The sequence below is a fragment of the Bos grunniens genome, chromosome 1, assembly GCF_055505025.1.
Source record: "Bos grunniens cultivar Pamir isolate PY7600 chromosome 1, Bosgru_T2T1.0, whole genome shotgun sequence".
NCBI classification, from domain to species: Eukaryota; Metazoa; Chordata; class Mammalia; order Artiodactyla; family Bovidae; genus Bos; species Bos grunniens.
In genome coordinates, this window is record NC_141165.1 from 111623346 (window position 1) to 111648362 (window position 25017).

The 25017-nt window shown below is 38.2% G+C and overlaps 1 protein-coding gene across 6 annotated transcripts in view; it reads left to right on the plus strand.

The window, feature by feature from the left end:
* The window catches only part of IMPG2 (interphotoreceptor matrix proteoglycan 2), an 86858-nt gene that overhangs the window by 40652 nt on the left and 21189 nt on the right, over nt 1-25017 (plus strand). For 5 of the 6 annotated variants that reach the window (XR_015166636.1, XM_086408898.1, XM_086408868.1 and 2 more), the window contains exons 9-13: nt 7565-7809; nt 9548-9633; nt 18972-19275; nt 20301-21595; nt 22184-22403. Coding sequence is in view for 5 of the 6 variants with exons in the window: in XM_086408898.1 (XP_086265024.1) it covers nt 7565-7809; nt 9548-9633; nt 18972-19275; nt 20301-21595; nt 22184-22403 (2150 nt within the window). In the remaining variant the exon portion in view is untranslated. Of the gene's footprint in view, nt 1-7564; nt 7810-8532; nt 8706-9547; nt 9634-18971; nt 19276-20300; nt 21596-22183; nt 22404-25017 lie in introns of those variants that run through there. The other variant, XM_086408909.1, reaches the window with a different exon arrangement.

A 25017-nucleotide genomic window follows, 5' to 3' on the forward strand; every position in this document is an offset into this window, starting at 1 on the left:
TTTTATTTTAAAACTTTTATTTTTTTGAGGTATAGTTGATTTATAATACTATATATGTTTCAGGTGTACTACATCGTGATTTTAAAGGTTACACTTAAACTGCATTTTTAGTTATTATAAAATATTGCCTATATTCCCTGTGCTGTATAATTAGCCTTTGTCAAATACTTTAAAATACTAAGTTATGCTTAATTTAAAATTAGTATAAAAATTGGCATTCATAAAGCACTTTCAAGTATACAGTTGTCATTGAGTAATATAACCAAGTGTCATTTTAAGTGGTAAATGAAAAGAAGAAAGCTGATTTCTATCACAGTTCATTTGTGAAAACAGTTGCTCTCTGGAGTGTCTTAGAAGCACAATCTTAAAAGCATAGTCAGTCCCCTTTGTGAAAGTTGCTTGTCTTTTTGTCTTTGAATTCAAGTTTGTTTAAAATTTACTTTCTCTTGAAAGATAAATAATAATAATATAGAATATATGAAGCAATTTCATAGGCTAAGCATAGGGATGTTTAGAGATAAAATAACATTTCTTCATTTAATTTTTAAAAAAATTTTAATTTTTTTATTGAAGTAGAGTTAATTTATAGTATTAGCTTCAGATGTGGAACACAGTGATTCAGGGTTTTATAGATTTTATTCCATTTGAACTTATTATGAAATATTAGCCATATTCTCTGTGCTGTACAGTATATCCTTGTAGCATATTTTATACATAGTAGTTTGTATCTCTTAATCCTCTACTCCTATCCTGCTCCTCCCCCCTTTCCTCTTCCTACTAGTAACCATAGTTTGTTCTATATATCTGTGAGTCTGTTTCTGTTTTGTTCATTTGTTTATTTAATTTTTTAGATTCCACATATAAGTGATAACATAGAGTATTTATCTTTCTCTGTCTGATTTATTTCACTCAGTGTAATACCTCCAGATCAATCCATGTCATTTTGCCTTCATTTATATAAGATCAGGGGCTTCCCTGGTATCTCAGTCAGTAAAGAATCTGCTCTGCCTGCAATGCAGGAGACAGATTCCATCCCTGGGTCAAGAAGATTCCTTGGAGAAGGAAATGACAATCCACTCCAGCATTCTTGCCTGAGAAATCCAATGGACAGAGGAGCCTGGTGGGCTACAGTCCACATGGTTGCAAAGGGTTGGACACAACTTAGTGACTAAACCACCACCACATATAAGATATAAATATAATATCTTACATTTGCAAAGGGCTTTCTGACTTCCTCATTTTCGTTTATATTATTTTAGCAAGTATTTACTAAGTATCCTAAAAGACTATGCTGTGAAAGTGCTGCGCTCAATATGCCAGCAAATTTGGAAAACTCATCAGTGGCCACAGGACTGGAAAAGGTCAGTTTTCATTCCAATCCCAAAGAAAAGCAATGCCAAAGAATGCTCAAACTACCACACAATTGCACACATCTCACATGCTAGCAAAGTAATGCTCAAAATTCTCCAATCTAGGCTTCAACAGTACGTGAACTGTGAACTTCCAGATGCTCAAGCTGGATTTAGAAAAGGCAGAGGAACCAGAGATCAAATTGCCAACATCCTCTGGATCATCAAAAAAGCAAGAGAGTTCCAGAAAAACATCTGCTTTATTGACTATGCCAAAGCCTTTGACTGTGTGGATCACAACAAACTTTGGAAAATTCTTCAAGAGATGGGAATACCAGACCACCTGACCTCCCTCTTGAGAAATCTGTGTGCAGGTCAAGAAGCAACAGTTAGAACCAGACATGGAACAACAGAGTGGTTCCAAATCAGGAAAGGAGTATGTCAAGGTTATATATTGTCACCCTGCTTATTGAACTTATATGCAGAGTACATCATGAGAAACACTGGGCTGGATGAAGCACAAGCTGGAATCTAGATTGCTGGGAGAAATATCAATAACCTCAGATACGCAGATGACAGCACCCTTATGGCAGAAAGTGAAGGAAAACTAAAGAGCCTCTTGATGAAAGTGAAAGAGGAGAGAAAAAGTTGGCTTAAAGCTCAACATTCAGAAAACGAAGATCATGGCATCTGGTTCCATCACTTCATGGCAAATAGATGGGGAAACAGTGACAGTCTTTATTTTTGGTGGCTCCAAAATCACTGCAGATGGTGACTGCAGCCATGAAATTCAAAGACGCTTGTTTCTTGGAAGAAAAGTTATGACCAACCTAGACATATTAAAAAGCAGAGACATTACTTTGCCAACAAAGGTCTAATGAAAGCTATGGTTTTTCCAGTAGTCATGTATGGATGTGAGAGTTGGGCTATAAAGAAAGTTGAGCGCTGAAGAATTGATGCTTTTCAACTGTGGTGTTGGAGAAGCCTCTTGAGAGTCCCTTGGACAGCAAGGAGATCCAACCAGTCCATCCTGAAGGGAATCAGTCCTGAATATTCATTGGAATGACTGATGTTGAAGCTGAAACTCCAATACTTTGGCCACTTGATGCAAAGAACTGACTCATTGGAAAAGACCTTGATGCTGGGAAAGATTGAAGGTGGGAGGAGAAGGTGACAACAGAAGATGAGATGGTTGAATGGCATCACTGAGTTTGAGTAAACTCTGGGAGTTGGTGATAGACAAAGAGGCCTGGCGTGCTGTATGCAGTCCATGGGGTCGCAAAGAGTCAGACACGACTGAGCAACTGTACTGAATTGAACTGGGAAGACTAGACTGTTAAAACATAACTGAATTCTGATGTGAACCCTCTGGTCAAAGAATGGTGTTCAGTTGCTGAGTGCTGAGTTTTCTGTGGGGACACAGAGAACAATTCAATATGAAGCCATTTGATTTTATGATAGAATTCTTAACCTAAGTACAGTTTCAAAAACTGTTCAATATTGTCGGATATTAACCAGTTGGTGGGATTTATTCACAACTTCTTGGTATTCTTTTATTTTGAGCTGTGTATGAGTGAATGTGTAGCATATGAGTGAATGTGTAGCACAGAAGTAGTCTATGTAATATATATATATAACCTGTCTCTGTACGTAAATATTTATATACACATGAAGTTTTCTGTTTGCTTTGTACCTCTTTCAAGTTGCACACATTATTTTAAGTTAGTAGGACCCATTTGAAGTGAATCAACAAAATATCTGCCTGGTGTCCACACTTCAAAAATTCAACTCCAGGCCTTGTATGAACTTTCTTCCTAATAGAAGTGTGAGAGAAGAAGAAATATCTGAGTTTCTTGAAATACCTCTGGTTTGATTGATCGTCATGAGATGTAATATTATTTTTTCTATTTAAAACTTGCACACGTCAGACAGCCAATGAGGACATTTGAAGTGAATAAATTTCCCCTCCACATGATTGATGTCTTTGGAAATAGCAGTCAGAGAGACTCTCCTCTATATAGCAGTTGTTTCAGTGTAGTTTAGAAGGTGAATGGTGATGCTGTAGTGACTGTTGGTTAATTTGGTGTTGCTGAGTGCAGAAAGGCAGCCCAGCTTTCTTCAATCAAATAATGTTTTGTCCCCAGTGTGTATCCTGCATCTTATGTACTTCCTTGTTCTTCTGGCTTATTTTTATTCTGCTCTTTATCCTGAGATATCTCTGTATTGCATTTACCATGCCAGAACTAAGTCTGTTCTGGGTCATGCTGAAGTGAAGTTCTCGAATCTGAGAATAGATGATTTTCTGATTCCTCAAGCATTTCTTTGATTTCTCTTTCTAGGACAGAAACTTGATAATGAATTGAAATATCTCTGTGAGGCATTTTATCTTCTTTAATGAATATATCTTTACCAGACAAGGTAGATGATATTAGAAGTGTTATTTTTAGATGTCCAAGGAAAACACTGGGAGAAAAATTATATTATGCCAGTAAAGAGTAAGACCACTAATCTAACCCAGACTGCCTGATTTGCACAGATTTCTTGATCCAGAAACACTTCTTCTCCTTATGATGTTTAAAAGTCATGCAAAGCACATGATGGGCTCTCAATAAGAGCTTGACTCGCCTTGTCTGATTTTCTGTCGAGTCCAGGAAGCAACTGGAGTGCTAACTGGCACAGCCATTTCCTCTCCTCCATTTTTTTCCTGTTATCCCTGGTTTTTGTCTTAGAATCATGTTAACAGGTTACTAGGTTGGGCATAGATCCCAGGGAGAAGCTTGCCTTTCTGGAGATGCAGGCATGTGCCATCCCGCAGAGCTTGGAAAGATCATGCTCACAGAGTTATGTTCTGCCTGTGAAGCGGTGTCCCTAAAATGATTACTCAGAAGACAGAAATGTATGAGGTTAATATGCATGCTCTTTAGGGTGAAAAATGTGTGTACTCAGTTTCTTCTGTCTTGTTGCAACCCATGGACTGTAGCCCGCCAGGCTTCTCTGTCCATGAAAATTTCCAGGCAAGAATACTGGACTGGGTTGCCATTTCCTACTCCAGTGGCTTTTCCTGACCCTGGGATCAAACTTACATCTCCTGCATCGGCAGGCCACTGCTCCACCTGCATATTTAGAGACTGAGCACCCTTCCGATTAAGTCAAGAATATCACATATTGTCATTTAAGTGTCACAAAGTTAATGGTTCTATCTGCTACATTAGTGAATAAAACTAACCATTTGTTTTTTCATTATTTTCAAAAATATTTATTGAACTACTAGGAGCCAGGCATTGTGAGGGATGTTTAGGACACACGTGGTGTGGTGAGTTCTGACCAGTAGGTGTCCCTCTTACTGTTCAATTTCACATTGGGGCCATCGTTTTTTTTTTTCAGACCATATTTTACTGAATTTATTTCTTTACAAAAGGAGATCAGGAGTTACTCATGAAACAACATGTTCTGACATGATAAATTAAGGGATTGAGGGAATTTAGAGATGACAAGCAGATGTCTTATCACTCAGCAAGGCATCTAAGTGTTGAGATGCTCAGTTACCACTGTAAGGTTCCCTAAAGCACACCATTGGAAGTGACAGCTTATCAGATTGGGGAGGAAAGCCTTATAGATGATACTCAGAGTGGGACAGGAACATTGTGCCTCACTGTTTCTGTAGTAGGCAAGGGGTAACACCTTCATGGCGTCCCCTGTAGACCCAGGGCAAGTCCAGAACTGCCAGAGTTCCCAGGAAGAAGAGGTCTCCTAAGACCAATTTATGCTTACCAAACTACAAAATATAGTGCATTCTCTAGGATGCTGATTGATCTATTTAAAGCAAGAAATGTATCTGCCAGCTGACTAATTATTGCATTGGCTTAGCTCATGCATTCTTTCCCCATAGGACAATCTGTAGGAAATTATGATCGTAAGTTCTTTTGCCAGCTTGAGATCAGAGAAGGGAAGTTGGGTGATCCTAATGGCCAATATCAAAGTCATGCTAGCCTATTGTAGCTATCTCCAATCTAGGGTTCTGTGTTACAAGGAAGCTACAATGCACTGTTACAGGCTTTTCACTCATAGTAAGATAAATTAGTTAAGTAGCCCTTTTTCTAGACTCCATGAGACCCCTCTCATTATTCTGACATTTTTTTTATTCTAAAGATATGTGAATACCTTGATTAAGGCTGGAGTTTTCTCTCTCTAGTCAGGCAAGTATAGATTTCTGTTAATTTAATAGGCATTGAATGCCAGGTACCAAGTCAGACATTGGAGATAGAAACTCAAGGACAGACTGCAAGGCATTCACTATAAACAAAATCTTTTTACAAAACAGCACAGTCTATAATCAAGGAATATATAAGTGAATCAGAAGAGGAAATGCTTTTTTGAGTGATTTGGTTTGGGCATCGTTTTGCTCCTACAGAATGTCTGAAGGTGGCAGATTATTTCCGTGCACATCTGCCTTCAGTGGTTCATCTTTGAGAGGGTGGAGGATCTTTGAGAGGGTGGTGCATCTTTGAGAGGGTGGAGGATCTTGGTGTGCTTGTAGGGTATTGTTTCTGATGGCTGTGTCTCACAGACTGGCTGGAAGTGAGGGTGATGAGTAGAGCAAAGCTGTTCTCGTGATGACTTTTTTTTTGTTAATAGTTTAAAGTTACTGAGTGTAGTGTAGTCATTCAGAATGCTGGTGCCAGAGTCAGGCAGATCTGTGTTTGAATCTTGACTTTACCCCTTTATATATTGTGATATTTTAGGCAAGTCTTCTTTAAAGCTTAGTTTCTTAACAATAATCTGAAGATAATAAAACCTTCACATTTGTTATGAGTGTTAAATCAGACAAAGCCTGGGACATAACCTGTCATTGTAAGCACTTACAAAAATGTTAGTTTTTAGCTGTTAGATAAGTCTGAGTTGGTCTATAAGGTGTAGTTCTATTGGTTTAAAAATCTTATATTCTGATGTTTCTTCAAAATGATTATTTAAGAAAATGTCAAATGACATATCAAGTCCTACTTATTTATTTTCACTTTATCCTTTCTTCCAAGAAATCGTCTCTTTGTTTGCCTGTGGAAAGATAGTGAAAAGGCCCCATTCCCAGACAAAGTTATTTATTAACACTTTTTAAAATTTTATTCAACTCATTAATGAGGGAGCCAGCAGAAAAATGAGAGGTAGTTTCTAGAGCATTTGGAAGAAATATATATAGTTAACTGGGAAAGGAATGCTAAGTTAGATGTTGTTGCTATTTAGTCACTAAGTTGTATCCAGCTGCTTTTGACCCCGTGGACTGTAGCCTGCCAGGCTCCTCTATCCATGTGTTTCTCAGACAAGAATACTAGAGTGGGTAGCCATTTCCTTCTCCAGAGGATCTTCTCAACTCAGGGATCAAACCCATGTCTTTTGCATTGGCAGGAAGATTCTTTACCACTGAGCCACCGGGGAAGCCCCGCCAAATTGGACTAATTTGTTAGTTGTATTAACTAATTTGCTAAATGTCCTATAGGCAAGTAAAGTCATAAACTTTGGAGTTATCATTCCTAGTGGGCCAAAAAACCATCACTTCTTAGTAAGTTTTTTACAATGCACTATTAAACTTTATGGGACTGTAAATTGTCTGGGCTATCAAAGAAGAGACTTAGATAGCTGTCATATTAGAAGATATTCTAGCATGATATTTTTTAAAAAAACTCACAACTCATCAATTAGCTTTATTTCCAAATAGTTCATATTTTCCTTTCACAATAGATAACTGTTTCAGTTCACAGTCATTAAGCTGCTTTACTATTTCACTCCCCATTGTGGAGTACATAAATCGTCCAGCAACAGTACTGAGATATAAGAGGATTTCCCATTGTTGGGTGGAGTTAGAAGGTTTGGTTTGGTTTTTTTAAATCAGGGAGGAGAAACTCTAATAGTGGAAGAAGGAAGCTGACTGAGAGTGAAAAGGAACAGTTGATTTTGAAGGAGTGAGAACATGGGGGGAAGAAGATGCTCAGGTATTATGCAGGCTGACTCTGTGGCCTCCGTGTTCTTAGAGCTGTAAACTCTGTTTTCTGGAAGGAGAAGGGTATGGCTAAATGTTGCCATCCAGAGTCTACGGAGAATGGTGATGGAATCCTTGCCTTATGAGACTCTTCCTAGGTCTAATGTTTGCTCTCCATGGCTTCAGAGTTCCTTTCTTTGTGTTTCCTTGGCAGGACCTAATCTGTTTTTCTTGTCATCCACAGTGGCATAGATGTTCACTATGCAGTTACCTTCAATGGGGAGGCTATCAGCAATACTACCTGGGACCTAATTAGCCTACATTCCAACAAGGTGGAAAACCATGGTCTTGTAGAATTGGATGATAAGCCCACTGCTGTTTATACAATTAGTAACTTCAGAGATTATATTGCTGAGACACTGCACCAGAATTTTTTGCTGGGGAGCTCTTCTTTGAATCCAGATCCTGACTCCCTTCAGCTTATCAATGGTAAGTTGTATAACCATTAAGTCCTTGTATGGTTTGAGTTTCTTTCCCAGTATATTCTCATAAAACAAAATTCCCAATATATATATGGTTCTTAGCACTCTCTAGGCTGCATCATACAGAAAACATCCTGATATGAATGGTGCTTTAGCTTTATTTCCAGATAGTTCATATTTTCCTTTCCCTGTTTTAGTTCATAGTCATTAAGCTAATGACTATTAGCCATGCAGCTAATTCAGGTAGATTAATCAGGGGTTTCTGGTGAATCAATGGCATGAGGATTAAGATATGCAATAGGCAAAATGAGGCTGTTTAGAATACTAAATCCATAAAGAGCATAGTGAGGTCTTATTTTTATATGGAGCTACCTTCTAGAAGGTGTCCTAGAAAGAGGTCAGTAATTCACAGCAAGTTTAACAAAAGCTTTAGGATATCCAGCACAAACTAATTCAGGTGCTTTGCCTTTCAGTAGATACACATTTCAATTGCTCAGAATTTTGTTCCTAAAATACATTTCTGTTGTTACGCCAGCTTCAGAGTTCTGAATGGCTGCAGCTTCCTAGGTAACTTGATCGTCATTAAAATATATATTCATCTTTGATTTCATGCTACTGGTTTTCCATAGAAGACAAGTTAACTGAACACACAGTTGAGAAAAAGTTTTGGAAAGTACTTATTTTCCAAAAATAAAGTTTGATTTTTGATTGATCCCTTTATGTCAGTGCAGTGAAAAGTGAAAGTGAAGTCACTCAGTCGTGTCTGACTCTTTGCAACCCCATGGACTGTAACCTACCAGGCTCCTTGGTCTATGGGATTTTCCAGGCAAGAGTACTGGAGTGGGTTGCCATTTCCCTCTCCAGGGGATCTTCCCGACCCAGATGTCAGTGCAGTAGGAACAGGTAAATACAGAGATTTTGCTTCTATTTTTGGTGTATACACCAGATCACCTTTCTCGCAACCCCTTCTTTTTAATTTTTATTGATTCCTTCTCTCCTCCAGGAAAAATCATTCTATTTTTTGGTCTGTGTTCACATACATTATATAAATGCCTCTCATATTGTTTTACTTATCTCTCTGACATAGGGAACACTTCCACAAGAGGAACTTGGCTTTATTAGTGTTTATAGCCTCAATATAATCAAAGTCTATAGTAACTAGTGAGGTTTCAGTAAATCTTACTGAGTTGAATTATATAATCTACTCTCTTAACTTTGTGACTCTTTAGTATTGGTATAGTGATAAACTCTCTGGTGTCTTACCCTATTTTTCAAAGGTACTCTCTGCCAAAAAGGAAATAGTTTTGCTGCCAAAAAGGAAATAGTTTTGCTGCCAAAAAGGAAATAGTTTTGTATAATTTTCTCCATTTTTGGCATCAGCCAAATTAATTGGAATTTCAGTTCAACTTTCTTATTAAAATGAAAAAAAAGTCAATTTTAGAACAGATACTTCATGGGAATCCTGAAAAGAGTAAAAAATGCTTGAGAAAGGAAAGAAAATAGAAGTGTTCAAAATGTAACAATGGGAAGAATATTTATGTTGGAGTCTTATAATTTAGATAGATGGTGCTAATATAAGTAAAATATTTGAATAAAGTATCAAGCGTTTTCTAGGCAAGATCCTTCCATTTGTTCTACCCAAATCTAAGCTTATAAAAAGGAAGAACTTGGTTTTTAATTGTCTCTGAACCTTAAACACAGTAGTGTCTCAACTAAAAATTTCTTTAATGTTATTCTTTCTTTAGTGAGAGGGGTTTTACTTCCCCAAAGTGAAGACCAAGTTTGGAACACTCAAAGTTCAAGTCTTCAGCAAGCCCTACCATCTATTCTGGTAAGTATGTTTCTGTGTTTTATGCCTAGAACCAGGCTCTAAAACTTCTCTTCTTTGTACACCTGCCTGCTTACTTTGGCATCATGGATTTCCCAAGCTGTTCCTATTTCAAATATTCTCTTACATCATCCTTGGAACATTATTCATAGTTGTCAACTCATGGACCCAACCATGAGCAGATAATTTAAGCCTTCTGCAGTGGTTAAATGAAGTCCATACGTTCGGCATTGCCAAAGTCCGCAAATGGTAGAAAGGTTATTTGTGGTTCATACTTGTTTGGTGATAATTAAACTGTAAGTGCCCACTGAGTTGTTCTCTAAAAGTTACCCAGAAATGTAAATTTGATGTACATAGGTACAGAGTATAGCTTTTTGTTACAGGGACTGTATTGAAGAAAATGTTTATATATTCCAGAGCCTATAGAACAGTGTACGTATGGAAAAGAGAGAAAGAAGAGTAAAAATAGTGCCTGGTTGACAAATGAGAAATATTGCGTGGGACTCTAAATCAGCCTCCCTTTATCCTGGGCAGAAAACATTCCCATTTGCACAGAAACAGCATGGAATGAACTTTTTGTTGTTGTTCCTACCACTCAACTCCCCTGGGCACACTTCTGTCCCTTCCAGCCTCCACTTGCCATGACACCTACCCAGAAGCAACCAGTCAAAAAGAAAGTAGCTTCCTGCAGTGTCGGTAGAACAACCACCACAATACCACTAAAGACCAAACTGTCTACAACGATTCCAGGATCTTCTGTTATCACATGGTTGCACCCTGGACATTCCCTTCTTCTATATTCCCCACTCCTTCTACCCTCTTGATACTTCTTTTCTGTCTCATATGGCAGAAAAGAAACTAATGTTAAATTAATTTCAAACATCTGTTTCTTGGCTTTCATCCAGCAGTGGAAATTTAGAAAGTCTGCCTCAAACTGGCTTAACCATCAATATGAGCAGCCATTCCTTCTGCTCAGGTGTAGAGCAACTCAGTTTTGAAATGTGGAGTCACTGAAAATACTCTTTTCACCAAGTTCCATAATGGAGAAAAAAGGTTAGAGGGAGATTGACATCAGAGATTACATTCGTTTGGTGTTTGTTTATTCATCCACTTACTCATTCAAGTGTATTTATTTTGTCCTTTTCATGTGCCAAGTGCTGGGGAGACTAAGATGAATAAGGTGTGGTCTTGCCTACAAGAGGTAGTTTCCAGTCTGGTGGTGGTAGACAGACTTGTACACAAATAAGGTGGTGCTGTCATAGGCGTTCATTCAGGGTGTGGTGGCAGGGAGTGGTGATCCATTGCAAACACATGCCTCTGGCCTCTGTTCCTTCTGATCCCATTCTGGTCAGGGCTTCTTTTCTTTTCTTTTTTTTTTTAACAGTTGTTTTGGGCTACTTTATTTATTTATTTTTTACTTTGCAATATTGTATTGGTTTTGCCATATATTGACATGAATCTGCCACAGGTGTACACGTGTTCCCCATCCTGAACCCCCCTCCCACCTTCCTCCCCATACCATCCCTCTGGGTCATCCCAGGGCACCAGCCCCAAGCATCCTGTATCCTGCATCGAACCTGGACTGGCGATTCGTTTCTTATATGATATTATACATGTTTCAGTGCCATTCTCCCAAATCAACCCACCCTCTCCCTCTCCCACAGAGTCCAAAAGACTGTTCTATACATCTGTCTCTTTTGCTGTCTCTCATACAGGGTTATTGTTACCATCTTTCTAAATTCCATATATATGCATTAGTATACTGTATTGGTGTTTTTCTTTCTGGCTTACTTCACTCTGTATAATAGGCTTCAATTTTCATCTACCTCATTAGAACTGATTCAAATGTATTCTTTTTAATGGCTGAGTAATACTCCATTGTGTATATGTACCACAGCTTTCTTATCCTTTCATCTGCTGATGGACATCTAGGTTGCTTCCATGTCCTGGCTATTATAAACAGTGCTGAGATGAACATTGGGGTACACGTGTCTCTTTCCATTCTGGTTTCCTCAGTGTGTATGCCCAGCAGTGGGATTGCTGGGTCATAAGGCAATTCTATTTCCAGTTTTTTAAGGCATCTCCACACTGTTCTCCATAGTGGCTGTACAAGTATGCATTCCCGCCAACTAAAGAAGACATATTGATGGTCAGGGCTTCTGTCACCACAGATCTGTGATGATAACTTAGAATGATGTAAAGACACAAATTTTATATAAGCCAGGGTTTGCAAACTTGAGATGATCTGACTAGATATCCAGCTATAGGCATGTAGCTGCCTATACATTTGGGGCTATTTTTTTTAAGTCAATTTTTAAAAATTAGGAGATTTTTTGATAAAAATGCAGATTTTTCAATTTCTTTTGAAAACCGGAAGATCCAAAATCATTGTTTACATTTTCCATTGCAAGAAATGGGTAGAGCTTGGTTGAAAGAGGCTTCCCGTTTAGTTATGGCAGACACTGACTAACTGTACTCATTTGTTCATTTATGTTGCTTGTTCTGTGGGTCTATTTGCATTTAAGCCAACTCCTTGGTTTTTCAGTTTGAGGAGACATTGGAATGTTAATGGTAATAATAAGACATGAAAGAAAAGTATGATTAACTAGAAGTGTCTGGTTATTGCTTCTCCCCTTCCTCCCCCTTCTTCCTCTCTGTCCTCTCTACTCTAATAGAAGTGAGGTTTTTGTTTTTTTTTTTTAACCAGATTTTATTTTTAGAAATTATTTTAAAGGTAGTAATTTGGGGATATTGAATTTGATGCCTTTTGGCCTTCTGATTTGGAAAATCACTTGTTGCACAGTGTGCTTCCTATAGCACTTAGCAAGCTTTTCAATTGGCATTAGCAGAACTGAAACTGGCCAATATAATATTGAACCTGTTGATATACTACATTGAGCTAAAAGAAGAATTCAGGAGTTGAATTTGTTACTATGGAAACATCTATTCATATAAAAATAAATGAAGTGCTATTCCTGGCATGTATGTGTTTACCTTTCAAAATATATGAGAAAGCTTCATTGCCATGCCATTTTTTTTTTTTCTTAAGGGGGTACTTGTTTGGAATAGATGGTCTTCTTTCTTTCTTTCTTTTTTTTTTTTTGGTCTTCTTTCTTTCTTTAAAAAAATCAAGTTGTTTTACTTCACATTTTATGTTGCTTACCTGTGGCTTAACTTTCATTACAGAATTGTTTATTATTTTAATTTTTAGAAAATGAAAAGGAATTTAGTTTACAGGTATATTGAAATCATGTATATTGCTTGAGGATTTCTTTTTCATTGAGGATTCAACTGCCTTTCCTAATGTGTGTCAGGTCGTAGGCTCTGTATGATAAAACTCAAATTCTTAGGTATAGGTCGAGGAGCTTAGTCATCTCTCCTAGAATTTTGAAAAAATGCTCACCTAGAATTACAACAATATAAATATACCTGACTCAACTGGAAGCACAGGTGGCTTTAACACATTTCTAGAAGTGGTTTTAGATAATTAAGAGGAAAGCAAATGAATTCTCTGGTATGGGATGATTCTTATCATCATAACAGCTTTTTTGAGGGACAGAACTTAGTATTGACTAAATGGCTTTCTTACTTAAAATTGAATACATACATAATTTTAGGATAATAGAAAAAAATGAGAAAGGAAGAATTCCCTTATATACAAATAGCTTCTATATTCAACATAGCAGACATTTAAATATTAGAAAATGGTCTTTCCTCCTTTCTCTGCTCTTTTTTCACCTGAGTCTTTTGGATCTTTGCACACATGCCAGCCTGAATGAGAACTGACTGCCAAATCTGCTAGCTCTAGTTTCTCCTCTGGAAATCCTTTTGCCCTCTGGGTATATACACTTGTACGTATTCTTCAACAAAAAGTCCTATATGGTGAGGGAAACCCAAGGACAGAATTCTAGTAACTCAGAATCTAGTTCAGATTTTTTTTCTCTATTTTTTGTAACTGTGGGCCTTTCCTGACTATGAACCTCAGTTCCTTATTTTTAATAGGCAAGTTTTGACTAAATGATTCTTAAGAGTCTTTCTAGTTATAAAATATGGTACTTTTATTATGTTCACATATATGTGCATGCTCTGCCCCCCTTCCTAACATAAGATTTTTGTAAACCGAAGGATGGCCTTATAAAGCACTAAACCTTTGGCAAAACAAAAGCTTCTATTTGTTTTACTTCTACATTCTAGACTTCAATTTGTTGTCTTTTCATTTATTTGGAATTGAACTCTGGAATTGCTGTCTCCATCTGGGCAATTCTTTTTATTTCCCATTTCTTGAGATATAATTGACCTAGAACATTGTATAAATTTAAGGTGTACAAGATGATGATTTGAAGTACTTATCACAGTAGAGTTAGTTAACAGCTCCATTACTTCACATATTTATCTTTTTTTTGGTGGTAGGAACATTTAAGAGTTACTCTTTAGACAAATTTCAAGTTTATAACAGTACTGTTAACTATAGCCACCATGTTGTACATTAGATACCCAGAACTTATTTGGCTTATAGCTGCAAGTTTGTACTCTTTGACTGACGTCTCTCCATCTCCTCACCCCCAGCCCCTGGAGAACACAACTGTTTTTATGAGTTTGGCTTTCTCAGATTCTATGTGTAAGTGGTATCATACAGTATTTGACCTTTTCTTCTGATTTAGTTTACTTAGCATAATGCCCTCCAAGTCCATTCATATTGCCATAAATGGCAGGACTTCTTTCTGTTCCATGGCTAGATAATATTCCATGGTATGTGTGTAACGCATCTTTATCCATTTATCCACTGATGGACACTCAGGTTGTTTCCATGTCTTAGTATTCTGAATAATGCTGCACTGAGCATAAGAGTACAGAGAACTCTTTGACACACTGATTTAGTTTTCTTCAGCCATATATCCAGAAGTGGGATTGCTGGATCACATGGTAGTTCTGTTTTTAATTTAAACTGTATACTGTTTTCCACAATGGCTGTACCTATTTACATTCCCACTAACAGTGCACATGGGTCCCTTTTCCATACACCTTTGCTAGCACTTTTATCTTTTTTGAAAATAGCCATTCCAACAGGTGTGAGATGATGTTTTGTTGTGGTTTTGACTTGCATTTCCCTGTTAAAGGTGATTTTTTAATATCTTTTCATATAACTATTAGAATATTTTCTTTCTGTTTTTCTCAGACCTCCTATGGATATACCTTCTGCATGCTTCTTGCTACCTCTTGTGGCAGATTTCTTAAGTTTGTGTGCCCTCTCTTGATCCTGCAGTACACCGGGCTGAGTGATGATAGCTTTCCTTTTGCTTTCCCAAGGGAAGTGCAGAAGCTAAAGTTTGTCATCTCTCCCTGGCCTATAGATTCAGGATGGCTTTCTGTTCACTAGCTGTCTGCCAAAGCTCGCTCTCTCTGCCATGGGAAGGGCATACAAGGAACCAGCCATGGGGTGGAGCAGGTGTGTGTGGGGGTGAGGCACACACAGTACTGGAGGCGCCCGTGGGCTATGGAAGGGGGATCAGTGGGCAAAGCGTTTTGGCAACTCATGGTCAGGCCTCCTGATGGAGTCCGTCATGCAGTTAGTAGGATCTGTATCCCTTTAATACGTTCAGAGTCCTGGCTGCTCTTCTTTCAGCCACTTCCCATCCCCTAGTTGTGCATCTTACAACTCAGTACTCTGGACAGAGTGAGAGAAATACAAGGACCTGCACAGCTGGGGCAGCCAGAGACTAACACACTGTCACTTTCCTCTGTGCAGAAATCTTGTGCAGAGTGGTGCTCTCTTGGCCATGGGCTGTGTTGCCATGTGGGAAGGATGAGGTGGGTAAAGTGAAACTGTTTAGCTTACCTTCAACAGTGTGTCTGAACTTGGATTTAGTGGTATTTTGGGAGCTACTCTTTTGGACTCTTGGACTTCCACAATGGTTCTCTCATTTACGGGTGATTGTCCAAGTTATTGTTCTCCAGTGGCTCCCAGATTGTGTCCAAGAGGGGCTGGAGCTAGTTCATGGGCCACCTCAGGTCCACAGTCAGGGCTGAAGTCTGTATGCTTATTACCCTATGTGCCAGGTGGGCCAGACTCCTTCTGGGTCCCTTGGTATATAGTACTGAATCCTGCAGCTCCCACAAAGTCACTTTTGTCCACAAAGGGTGAAAATTGCTGTTGTTGAAAGGGGAGTATGAGTTGGGGTTGTCTTACTCATTCATCTTGCTGACATCACTCTTGGCTCATTTTTGAGGACCCAGAAAGTTTTAGACTCTCTAGTCAGAAATATAAGGCAACTTTATGTATCTGTTTGGTGCTAGGTTATATAGAAGCACCATGTACATAGGTCAGTGATCACAAGCTGCTTTCCCTATATAGAGTTTTGAAGTTATGAAGGTTAAATTCATTCCTGGTGATGACATACTCTTAAATACTAAAATTTACTAGAAAAATGCCAGAAATCTTTCCCCTGATTTAAATCATCTTTTTGGCCTTACTCATGATTGATATCCTCAGTTTCACTTCTGATGAGAGAATTCCCAAGAGGTAATTTCTTATCCTTAAATGGTTCTTTTTTTTTTTTTTTTTAATATATCATTTGCAGCAGTTACATCTAGTCTTTTGAAGATGGTCTTCCTCTTCCTTTGATATATATTTTGCTTTTCTCTATATATTCAGTTCATCAGACTCAGATCACTAGACTCCAATCTAATGCTCAGATGTGTCTTTGTCTAATTCCTCTTTCTGACCAAGTCACATTGCCAAAAATATATACTAATATTGCACCATCCCCTTTTCATCACTTCCCTCTTTACTCTTTAGATTCTTTATTTCTAATTAAATTTTGCCAGAATGATATCATTTTTGGTTCATGTTGTTGTTTTAATCCATTCTCTTCTTTTTCTGGCCATTTGTATTTCATCACATATCTTGTAATCACCTTTTGACAAAAATGATGCAAACTTTTATGGATATTTAAAATACATTGCACTACAGAACATGGCTCAGTTAGGGTTTCAGTGGTAGCAGAACCCCCTGGATAGTAGTGTGAGGTTAAGGGAATGAAAAAAGGAAATCTCAAAGTGTGCTGAGACTAACAGCAGTGAGAAGCCATTCCCATCCATTGAGTTTTAGGGCAGGGGGAGGAAATGCAGTGACCAGAGCCCAGTAAGAGCTGAAGCTTTAGTTGTAGAGGGACAGAGCTACTGCAGGACACACAGTATGGAGGCTTAGAGGAAAGAAATACCCTAACCTCTCAGTCTTCCTGTTTTTTGATCTTCCGCTTCTAAACGTGCAAACTCAAACAGAAGACCGCTCGTAAGGGAGCGGGGGTGATGAAGTTATCAGGGAAGAGAAGGGGATAGGGTTGTGACAGATAAAAATAACCAACAGGATGGCTCACTTAAAATAGGACCTAATTAAAAGAGTCTGAACAGGGAACGAAGTGTTGGTGTCACTGAGTTCCACAAAAGAAAATTAGTTACTTGACTTAGTGCTTTTAGTTTAGAAATAGTAGATGAAACTGAGAGTATTTCTATGTATACCCAATGATCTACTGTGCATTTGTCACTAGAAGAAGGGATGAATTCGGACATGCTCAGTAATTTCTTGCCTCCTGTTTCCTCCTTTGTGATTGAGGGAGTGTGCTATCTAATGCTTCATCATGTGGACCCTTGATGGAGAGACGAGAGAAAGTGTGTAGACAAAGCATAAAAGACATTAGGTGATGTAACTGAGTTGAGTCCCTCCATAGCTTAGTAGGTTGAGTTAGTTCATGGCCATAGACTAAACTATAGTTAGCCACCTTAAAATTGTGTGCTTTTGTTTAAAAAGCATGTTAGGCTTGAGCGTATGTGCCAGTGAAAGTTCACCACCTCTGGCAGGAATCTCCTGGAGGAAGGTGGAAGGGATTCTGTTCAGAGTTTCTTGTTATTAGTTTCCATGGACTTCATTTTGTTCATAGCTATCCCATGAATTCTAGTTTTCAGGCAGGTTTATGCTTGTGGAAATTTTCTTAAAGTTTCCAGTTAATGAGAAAATATAATGATTCAACAACTAAAGAAGTATTTTAGAAACCCAGGCGGGTATAATACAATGGGCATGTGATGAGGCTCCATCCTTTACTGAGGAACCTTTAAGAGTGTAATACCATGTCTTGGTCCCAACTCTTAGACCAGTTAAGTTAGGATCTCTGGGGTGTGTGGCTTGGGCATTGGTGTCTTTAAAAAATCTGCATGAGATTTTAATGCTATTTAGAGTAGAGAATTATTGATCTTTCCTATTTTTCTTTTTCAGTTTTCACCTAGGAAATATTTTATGAATTCCTTATATGCATTTGACACTTCTTGGGTTTTGTTATTCAATATAGATTAGAATATATAAACTCTTATCCAATGTCATGGCCATTTTACCTATTAAAATCATCATTAAACCTTTTTACATAGACTGATCTGCACAAGATTAAATAATTAATGTGTTCAAGGATTGTGTTTCTGTCCACTTTTCTATTCCTGAGTGTGTGCTTAGTCGCTCAGTCATGTCTGACTCTTTACAACCCCATGGGTTGTAGTCTGCCAGGCTCCTCTGTCCATGGGATTCTCCAAGCAAGAATAGTGGAGTAGATTGCCATTCCCTTCTCCAGGAGATCTTCCAAACCCAGGTCTCCTGTATTGCATGCAGATCAAACCCAGGTCTCCTGTATTGCATGCAAATACGTTACTGCCTGAGCCACAAGCTAAATTTTAAGATACGATTAATACTATGTTAGTAAAGGTGGTACTATAATTCACAGATATTGCTATAATTTGCAAATATGGCTACTTATTCAAGGTAAGAGACCACATTTCACTTGGTGGCATTTCTTATAAAAATAAAAGACCTATAATTAATTTTTAATACCTTTCAGAATGATGAATAAAATTACCGATTGTTTTTCCTGCTGTGAGCAACGTGCTTAGGTTTTTGACAACAAAGTAAAGATATTAGTAACTTCTGTGTATTTAAAGCACACCAATAAGATAGAGGGAAAGGAACCATCTAAAGCAAGAGAAACAATGTTTTATCCCACAAACTCATTTTGTTTGGGATCTTTTAAAGATAATATGTCATCTGTTCCTACTTTTTAGGTGAGGTTAAAGTGATACCTTGATTGATTTTTCTCTAGATTTTCCAACTAGTAAGTGGTTGAATTGGGATTTAATTATAGATCTGTTTGCTTCTAGAGCCCATCCCCCATCCCTTTCACAATATTACATTGCCTTTTGTCCCTGTAAAATCTGGGAATGTAGATGGATGGATGATTATTTGAAATTATTTGTATGTGTTTCTTTTATCTATGATATGATTTAGCCTCTTTTTGCCCCTCCAGGATAATACCCCTCAAGCTGAATGGCCCTCAGCAGATGAATCCACCACGAGCAGTATTTCACCACTTGGTTTCAGCTCTGGCCTTCCTTCAGCCACTGGCAGGGAACTCTGGTCAGAAAGCCCTTTGGGTGATTTAGTGTCTACACCCAAATTAGCCTTTCCCTCGAAGGTGAGCCTCAGTTCTTCCCCAGAGGTTTTAGATGTTAGCGGCTTGACTCTTCATTCTGTCACCCCAGCAGTGCTTCAGACTGACCTGCCTGTGGCTTCTGAAGAAAGGACTTCTGGGTCTCACTCATTAGAAGATGGTAAGGAATTTTAATCACTTTTCACAATTTATTGCATTAGATGACAGAGGTTTTGAAGAGAGCAAGAGACTAGGGTTAGAAGAAAGCATGGCCACATTCACTGAGAGGAAATGTCTTGGAAAAGTTGTGTGAGAAAGGGAACAATTGGCTTTAATGGGTTGGAATGGAGAGTCCAAATAGGTAAATAATAAGAAATGAATATCTTGGGTGAGATCACCTAATAGATATTTTGAAGCTTCTGTTAAAGGATATATAATTAAATTATATTACTATCACCTAATAGATATTTTGAAGCTTCTGTTAAAGGATATATAATTAAATTATATTACTATTTAAGAACTACTCTACTTGCTTGAATATTTTAGTAGTAAACAAACAGCCTCAAAGATTATGCCAGTATCTTTTAATAGGATTAATTTGGGGCCAATAGAGATTTTTAGCTTGCATTAGGCTTGAGAAGGGGAAAGTCTGAACTGGGGAAGCTGTAGCAGAGATTAAGAAATGAAGTCAAGTAGATGGTTTAGATGTGGCAGGAGAGGACAAATCAGTGAGACTCAGGGCTAGAGTATAGGTGAAAGAGGAAGATGAATAAAGATATAAATAATGAGCCCAGCTTTTTGAACATTGGGTGAACCTGAAGAATGGTAGATAATAAACATAGCCAGAAAATGGGAATTCAATTTCTAGGGAATTTTCTTCCTAAGGTTTTACTAGAGTCAGTCTTTGTTGTCAATATGGCTACCAGCAGTTCTCTGTTTTCACGGGGTAAAAAAACCCAAAGTGTTTGAAGATGAGTTATTTTAGTACCTGATGTTTTGTTATCCACAGGGAAGGGGGTTATAATCATGAGTGACTGTACCACATCACAAAAATATAATCATCCCTTCTTGTTGTTTGCTGGATTTGGCAAAGTAAAAGTCAGCAACTGTCTGTCATGATCTAATGGGGAAAAACAGGTATTTATTAGGACTGGGAATATATTTTGGCATCTTTGTAGATTGATTAATGGAAAACTCTATTTTTAGGATTAATGAAAGTTGAAGTGTCAGAAGATTTTCTTTCTATTAATCCATTGCCTTCAAGTCCATTTACTTATCCTGTGCCAAAAGAAACACCACCATCCATGGAAGACTCTGGGGTATCTTTTCCATCCTCACCATATCCAGTCTCCTCTGTCACATTTGATCTTCTTGCTAAAGAAGTAACTACACCGTTTGGCATGGACTCTTTGGCCTCCAAAGTCAAAGACCAATTAGAAGTGAGCTCTTGGATGCCAGACACAACTATGGAAAAAGAGTTCATGTTTGAAAGTGGTTTGGGTTCAGGGTCTGGGCAAAAGATAGACCTGATTACTTGGCCATGGAGTGAGACTTCATTAGAGAAGAGCACTGAACCATTGTCCAAGTCATGGCTTGAAGTTGAGGATTCACTTTTGCTAACTGAGGGTATAGATGTGAAACCAGTTATAGATGACAAAATAGATTCTGCAGATCAACGTGCTGAGCATTCAGAATATGGGCCTTTTGATGGGTCTACAAACTTTGCAGAAGATGAGCCCCTTGGTGGACCTACTGTGTCCCTCTTTGCAGAGACCACAACTCAATCTGCATCTCCAGTTCTACCCAAGCACACATCAGAGGTAACCGACATTGATTATTACTCAGTTACCAAATCACCTCCTCTGCTGACATTTGTGGCAGTCTCTGCTTCTATTGATAAAGCAGATCAAGTAGAACACTTTCTAAAGGAGGATATGGAGCAGACTACAGAGTCATTTAACCATGAATGGTTTGACAGCAAGATTTCAATAGAAAAGTCAGATGTGCAGCCTTTGAGGACCACAGTGCCAGAGTCAGATGTCTTTTGGGCAAGAACTTCTCCCTTAGGGAAACTGTCCAGAGACACATTGGCAAGTACACCACAGAGTACTGACAAGCTCTGGTTGAAAGCTTCCATGACACAGTCTACCAAATTGCCTTCAACCATAAGTTCCACCCTGCTGGAAGATGAAGTCATTATGGGTGTACAGGATATTTCATTAGAGTTGGACCAGATAGGCACAGATTACTATCAGCCTGAGCTAATCCCTGAGGAAAGTGGCATGGTTGGTAGTTATGTGGAAATGTCTACAAATATCCACTCCACAGAGATGGCTGTTGTGGCTCAACCCACAAGAAGTGATGACCTGAGTCATACCCAAGCCGTAGGAGCTGTGGTGGTTTTCTTCAGCCTCAGAGTGACTAACATGATGTTTTCAGAAGATCTGTTTAATAAAAACTCTTTGGAGTATAAAGCCCTGGAGCAAAGATTCTTAGAACTGGTAAGCATAAGAAGTGAAATACGGGCATTAGTGAATAATCATGTATGAACCACCCCTCTTTCCCCACAACATAAGATCTCAGCCAAGGAAAATGTGGTCTGCTGTAGACTTTCATTTCCTATCATCTCCAAATAGTGTAATAGCCTAGGGTTGGTAGGAAAACAATGAGGCAGGTGGATACAAAAAAAGGAAAACACAAATGTGGCATAACAGTGATATGACAACTTAGATACTGGATTTTTTATTCCATAATTTCTAGGATTGAAACAGGTTTAAGATTTATTTTCACATTTTATTGTGAGATTGCTTTGTAGGTACCTATAATACTTTCACTGTCACGATCCTTTAGTGAAACAGAGAATAAACTCTCTGGTGGCTAAAACTGTGAGTTCCATGGGTTTCCTAAATAACTCTGATAACCTCATGACTCAAATAATTCACAATTCATACTTTTGTTGATGAACAATTTAAATAATGTAAACAGAATACAGTTTGGAAAAGTGGAGAGGTTTGTCTTTCTTTGTTTTTGGTGTATTGAACAAAATGTAAAACTTTGTCAATAAACTGACCACTTTACATGTATTGTAGCTGGTTCCCTATCTCCAATCAAATCTCACTGGATTCCAGAATTTAGAAATCCTGAACTTCAGAAATGGCAGTATTGTGGTGAATAGCCGAATGAAGTTCACCAGGTCTGTCCTTCCTAACGTCACCAATGCTGTCTACGTGATTCTGGAAGACTTTTGCACTACTGCCTACCAAACGATGAACTTGGCTATTGATAAATACTCCCTTGATGTGGAATCAGGTAATGATATTGAATACTATCATGGTTTCTTAGTGGAATCTAATTATTATTCGTGTGTATTTTCTTCCACACTGAATTGGGTAAGTTCAATACTTATAGGTAGAAGAGGACTAAGTCAGGCAAATTTGCTGCATTTTGATAATTAGTAAATTATCTCTTCCAAGGGTGTCAGTATCATTCTCTTTTCAGAAGGATTGTCCCACATGCTATCTTTACTTAGCTCCCATTCTCTTTTCTACCTGCTCCATCTTTTTCTCTCTTTTACTAATCCATTGAATGTGTTCTTGCTACCTCTGTATGTTGTGAAGCCCATTAGATGTGAACTCTCTCGCCTTCTGTGTTATTCTTCCGTGTTGTTTTATCTATTTCCATTATTGTAAGTCTAATATAAATGTCAGTAACTCTCTACATTTTTATATGCAGATCATGCTTATTTTCTGAGCTCCAGAATCTGTATCTAACTACATAGTTGATGATCTCAACTTGGATATATTCTATGTATATCAAGCTTAGATTAAGCCCTGAAGCTAAGACTGAGCCCTTGTTTTCCATCTCTTCGTACCTTCCAACTAAATCTACTTCTCTCAGCTTGTCTCTGTTGTTAAATGGAAATTATATCCACTCCACTACTGAAGCCAGATACCTAGAAAGTCACTCTGATACCCCAGTTTCCATCACCTCTAACTTTTAGTCACTCACTAAACTTACATTGATTCTGGATTCTAGATATCTCAGATCTGTGTGTTTTTCTCTGCCTTCACTGCTCCTTCTTTAGGCCAGACCATCATCATCTTTCATTTGGACCAGTCTCCCCACTATCTCACTTTTTTTCCTCTCTCCCATCCCCTTCCATTCGTTTTCCAGACAGCACCCAGGGCACTCTTTCTAGAGCATTGATCAGATTATTTCACTTTCCTGCTTGAAATACTTTCAGTGGCTACCCGGTTCAGTAACCACGGGCCTGGTTCCTATCTTCTTCCCCAGTATCACCCAGTGAAGCGAACTTTTTTACTCACTGTGTTCTACTCGGACTAGCTTGTTTTGGGTTCCTTTGATTCCCAAAACTTTTCTTGTCTTGAAACCTTTGCACACTCTGTCTTTGCCTGAATCTCTTTCCCCTCTTGGCTGACTTCTGCTTACCCTTTATGCCTCTGTTCAAATGTCTCTTCCTCAAGACTTTCACTGATTCATAATCTAGACTGGTTCTTTTCCCTCTGTAAAATTTATAACTGTTGTAGTCATGCTAATTTATGCACATAGTTGCTTAATAGCTATATTTCCCAGTGGAACTATCCACACAGAGACTTTGTCTGTTTAATTAGCCACTTTGTAGCCAAAACCTCTGCATATAGAAGGTACTCAAAAATACTGTGAATGAATGAAATAAACCATTATTTTTATTGGAAAGAGTTGGATGCAGAGAATACTGGTGGATGCTCAGACTTTTTTCTTTTTTACCTTCTGCATACCAGAGGAGCGTGGTTTTGAGTAGGAGTAAGATGGAATGTCTGGGTTTGAATTTCTCCAGTGCCCTTTACTCTCAAACTGGTTTGGAAGTCAGCCCTATTCTTTAACCAGGAAAGAAGCAAACATTCTTTCCTTTGAACTCCATGAAGGACCATTATTCATTGAAAGTGAGGAAAATGATTTAGCTAATTCCCCTATATCCGCATCTCTTGCCACTTGAGTTCTTTAAGGACATTTGCACATTTTTTGCCATGTGGTCATGTGGTGTAGTGGAAGAAGCAATTAATTATAATTTGGAAGGCCTGCTTTCTTGCCTCTGCTCTGCCATTTATCATTTGTGTGATCCTAGATGAACTGTTTTATCTCTGAACCTTACTCCCTTACATAGCAAACGGGGTAGTATTACTTGGCTAATATTTCATGGGGCTATTCTAAGGATTAAACAAATAGCATATATAAAAGCATTTGACTAGCCATGTAAATGCAAGCAGTGATGATTTATAAACCTTTTGCAAAAGTCTACCCACTTCTTTTTGAAGAGAAGTATATAAATAAGTACATTTACTTCAATTTTGTATGTAACTCACATGTCAGATGTATGCCAAGTCATCAAGGTTTATAGAGCCACCTTTTCCCTTAATATTCAAATGAATTTGCATTCGTCCTCACCATGTGCAGTGTAAAACCTGCATCCTAGGCCCTCCAAGCCCTAACATCTCTAGGAATTATCAGGGAATTTAACTATCTCTTTTTTTTTTTTTTTTCTCTAATTTTATTTTATTTTTAAACTTTACATAATTGTATTAGTTTTGCCAAATATCAAAATGAATCCGCCACAGGTATACATGTGTTCCCCATCCCGAACCCTCCTCCCTCCTCCCTCCCCATACCATCCCTCTGGGCCGTCCCAGTGCACCAGCCCCAAGCATCCAGCATCATGCATCGAACCTGGACTGGCAACTCGTTTCCTACATGATGTTTTACATGTTTCATTGCCATTCTCCCAAATCTTCCCACCCTCTCCCTCTCCCACAAAGACCATAAGACTGTTCTATACATCAGTGTCTCTTTTGCTGTCTCGTACACCGGGTTATTGTTACCATCTTTCTAAATTCCATATATATGCGTTAGTATACTGTATTTATGT